Consider the following 5,000-nt stretch of genomic DNA (forward strand, 5'->3'; position numbering starts at 1 on the left):
ATCACCACAAGTCACAGACATCATCACCATCATCATAAGCCACAAACATCATCACAGATCAAGCACAAGCCACAAACATCATCACCATCATAACAAATCACGAACATTATCACCATCATCACAAGTCACAAACATCATCACCATCATAACAAATCACGAACATCACCATCATCACAAGCCACAAACATCATCACCATCACCACAAGCCACAAACATCATCACCATCCCCACAAGCCACAGACATCATCACCATCACCACAAACCACAAACATCATCACCATCACCACAAGTCACAAACATCATCACCATCATCACAGATCAGGCACAAAGTGTGATGAAGAGGAGTACAGTGCAAGTGCCTGGCTAATCTGGCTTCCAATGAGTCTTTTGATGGTCCTTCTAGGGGTCTTTTTACGTGTTAATTAAACATATGCTTGACTTTGTACTCTTGTCCTCTCTCTCTCTCTCTCTCTCTCTCTCTCTCTCTCTCTCTCTCTCTCTCTCTCTCTCTCTCTCTCTCTCTCTCTCTCTATCTATCTATCTATCTATCTATCTCTATCTATCTATCTATCTATCTATCTATCTCTGTCTCTGTCTCTGTCTCTGTCTCTGTCTCTGTCTCTGTCTCTGTCTCTGTCTCTGTCTCTGTCTCTGTCTCTGTCTCTGTCTCTCTCTCGCTCTCTCTCTCTCTCTCTCTCTCTCTCTCTCTCTCTCTCTCTCTCTCTCTCTCTCGCTCTCTGTCTCTCTCTATCTATCTCTATCTTTCTTTCTGTTTGCTTGTTACTCTCTCTCTCTCTCTCTCTCTCTCTCTCTCTCTCTCTCTCTCTCTCTCTCTCTCTCTCTCTCTCTCTCTCTCTCTCTCTCTCTCTCTCTCTCTCTCTCGCTCTCGCTCTCGCTCTCTCTCTCTCCTTCTTACTTTCTCTCATATCTCGCTCACTCATTGCAACTCTCTCTCACTCTCATTGTGTCTATATGTATATACATGTATGTATGTATGTATGTATGTCTATATATTCATCTTTTTATCTGTCCATCTATTCATCTATCTATCTATCTCTATCCTCGTCACCCCCCCTTTCCCTCCCTCCCGAGCACCACTGACGACCCCCTTCTGCCGCCCGCAGGTTCCCAAGCTTCTGGGCGTGGAGGAGCGTCTCACCTCCACCCTCATCCGCCACCCCGACCACCCCCACCCACACGCCCACGGTCACCACGCCGCCCACGAGGCTCCCCATCACGCCCACGAGAGCCACCACCACCACGAGGGCGGCCACCCTCACGAGATCCACCACCACCGCCGCCCACACGACGCTCATCACCACGAGATCCACCGCCACCACGACGGCTGCGCGAAAACCCCCGTCGGCGCCTACATCCACGACGCGCCTTCTCACGCCCACGCCCACATCCACGGCAATCACAGCCACGCCCATCGCGCCCATAGTGGAGGAGGTGGAGGAGGAGGAGGTGGTGGAAGTGGAGGGTCAAGCACGCGTCTCAGCAGAAGCTTGGAGGATTTGCCGAAGGACATCAAGGAGCACATCCTCAAGTGCCAGTGTTCGTGTGATCACCTCGGCTACGGGAACTACTCGGTGAGTACGCTTTCGGACGCGGCCTGGGAGGGATTGCCTCTGTTTGGGCGGACAGAGGGAAGGGCAGACACGGATCATCTGCATATATGTATGAATTTATATATATATATATATATATATATATATATATATATATATATATATATATATATATATATATATATATATATATATATATATATATATATATATATATATATATATATATATATATATATATATATATATATATATATATATGTATGTATGTATATAGTCACTCACACAAATGTGCGTGTGTGTACAGATAGATAAATAGATAGATAGATAGATAGATAGACAGGTAGATGTGTGTGTGTATGTATATACATATCTATATCTATCTATCTCTCTCTTTCTCTCTCTCTCTCTCTATTTATATACATATATGAATATATATATATATATATATATATATATATATATATATATATATATATATATATATATATATATATATATATACATATACAGATACATATGTATACATATACATACATATATATATATATATATATATATATATATATATATATATATATATATATATATATATATATATATATATATATATATATATATACATATATATATATATATATATATATATATATATATATATATATATATATATATGTATGTATGTATGTATGTATGTATGTATACACATACATATTTATATATATATATATATATATATATATATATATATATATATATATATATATATATATATATATATATATATATATATATATATATATATATATATATATATATATAGTGTAATAAATGCTATTCCTACATACACCAGCATTGGTATATCGAAGTAAAGCAAGATTTTTACGATTGTGCGTTTGTTTGTGTGTATGAATCTCAAAGACCTTGCATGACCTCGCTATACCGATGCCAGTCTATTTAGAACTGCCATTTATTACGCTGTTCTCGTTACTATACTTAGTAAATTAGGTGAATCAAAGACCATATTTAATATACACATATCATTGAATTGCAAAAAAAGGAATAAAGGAAACTCTTAATGAAAGAAATATATAGTTCAAAATATGGTGATTCATTTAATTGAAAAAAAAAAATGTATAAAACAGCCAACCAGTCCATAGCAATATATGGAAATATAGCAAATATCAATGCTTGGCTTTTAAACTTTTTAATGTTTATTTACTTATTTATTTACCATTGTTATTATCATTATTATTATTATTATTATTATTATTATTATTATTATTATTATTATTATTATTATTATTATTATTATTATTATTATTATTATTATTATTATTATTATCATCATCATTATTATTACTAGCATTATTGGCATTATCATTATTATCATTATCATTATTATTATCATTTTCATTATCATTATTATTATTATTATTATTATCATTATTATTATTACTATTATTATTATTATTATTATCATTATTATCATTATTATTATTATTGCTATCATTATTATCATCATCATCATCATCATTATTTTTATATTATCATTTATTTATCTATTTATCTATTTCTTTATTCTAGAATTATTTGTTTCTCTGATGTCATGTATTTTTCGAGATATCTGTCTTTGTTGACATCTGACGTCACAACACTCCTCTTGACAACAACCTCTCTAAGATGGTTGATCTATCTATCAGCCTTTAAGATGTTTTTCTAAGATCAAATTGACGCATGAGAGTTGAAAATGCAACTCGTTTATATGCAAATATTTGTATTTGCAATAGAACACTCCCACATTTATATATACATATTTTAGCTTGTTCATATGTTCATCTCTCTATTTCTCAAAAAAAAAAAAAAAAACGTTTAAAGTATTCAGTGTTCGCTATGTGCGTGCGTGTGTATGTTTGTGTGTGTGTGTGTGTGTGTGTGTGTAAGTATTTCTGCGTGTGTGTCCCTGTGTAAATATTCATGCGAGTGTATCTGTATGTAACTGTTTCCGTGTGTAAGCATTAGTGTGTGTGTACCTGCATGTAAGTAAGTGCTCGTGTGCATGGAAATTACCCCTCCCCCCCTCTCAGAGATCGCACCTTGTGTAAGCATTAGTGTGTGTGTGTATCTGCATGTAAGTACGTGCTCGTGTGCATGGATAACCCCCCCCACACACACACACACACTCAGAGATCGCACAGTGTGTAAGCAAATCTGCGTGTGTATCTATATGTAAGTAAGTGCTCGTGTGCATGAATACCCCCCACCCCCACCCCTCCACCTCACCCCCACCCACAGATCGCACATTCCCCGATCAGTCGCGACACGAAAGAACAAACGTTTCCTTGTGACTTAAAAGAGAAACGTTTGAACAACAAACGTCTGTCGAACACTGTGCAATCTGCCTACATTTTCCTCGTCTTGCTTTCATCCGGGACTTTGATCTCTTTTTGTTTCTATTAAGTATTTGTCATATTTGGCATCGTTGTCATTGTTGCCTTTGCGTGTTTTGTGTTTTTTTTTTCGAGGTATTTTTTTTTTTTTTTGTCTATCTATCTGTCTGCCTATGTATGTAGATGTATATGATATGTTTATAGATAAAACTATCAAATTGAATTGAATATATCTAACTATTCATCGATTTATATCTCATTCTATATATCTATCTGTATGTATATATATTTATCTATCTGTACATACATATTATATATATATATATATATATATATATATATATATATATATATATATATATATATATATATATATATATATATATATATATATATACATATATACATATATATATATATATATATATATATATATATATATATATATATATATATATATATATATATATATATATATATATACATATTAGTATACATATATATATATATATATATATATATATATATATATATATATATATATATATATATATATATATATATATATATACATATTTGTGTGTGTGTGTGTGTGTGTGTGTGTGTGTGTGTGTGTGTGTATGTATGCGTGCATGTGTGTGTGTGTATGTGTGCGAGCGTGTGTTTATGAGAAAACGGTTAAACGAAATGAAAAATTTTGTTACTTGCAGGTTCCTGAAACTGTACGGAAAATATGGCCATAAGGGGAGTATCAACAAGTTGCAGTTCCCTCTTAAACTCTTCTCTAGCAGCGGGAAAGCGGAAGGAGGAGGGGGGGAGGAGGGAGAGAGGCAGAGTGGGTGGGGGGGGGGGAGGAGGAAGAGGGAGAAAGAGAGATATTAAATGAGGTCAGAAGGTGAGAGAGAGAGTAGTCGAGAGAGTGGGAACGAAAGGGAATGAGTGAGTGAGTGTGTGTGTGTGTGTGTGTGTGTGTGTGTGTGTGTGTGTGTGTGTGTGTGTGTTTGTGTGTGTGTGTGTGTGTGTGTGTGAGAGAGAGAGA

The 5,000-nt window shown here is 34.8% G+C and overlaps 1 protein-coding gene across 1 annotated transcript in view; it reads left to right on the plus strand.

Annotated features, from left to right (window-relative positions):
- The window catches only part of LOC113808026 (uncharacterized), a 366,181-nt gene that overhangs the window by 122,479 nt on the left and 238,702 nt on the right, over positions 1-5,000 (plus strand). The window contains exon 3 of the mRNA XM_070141594.1: positions 1,125-1,592. Within this exon, the coding sequence (XP_069997695.1) occupies positions 1,125-1,592 (468 nt within the window). The remainder of the gene's footprint in view (positions 1-1,124; positions 1,593-5,000) is intronic.

The sequence above is a fragment of the Penaeus vannamei genome, chromosome 28 (assembly GCF_042767895.1).
Source record: "Penaeus vannamei isolate JL-2024 chromosome 28, ASM4276789v1, whole genome shotgun sequence".
Taxonomy (NCBI): domain Eukaryota; kingdom Metazoa; phylum Arthropoda; class Malacostraca; order Decapoda; family Penaeidae; genus Penaeus; species Penaeus vannamei.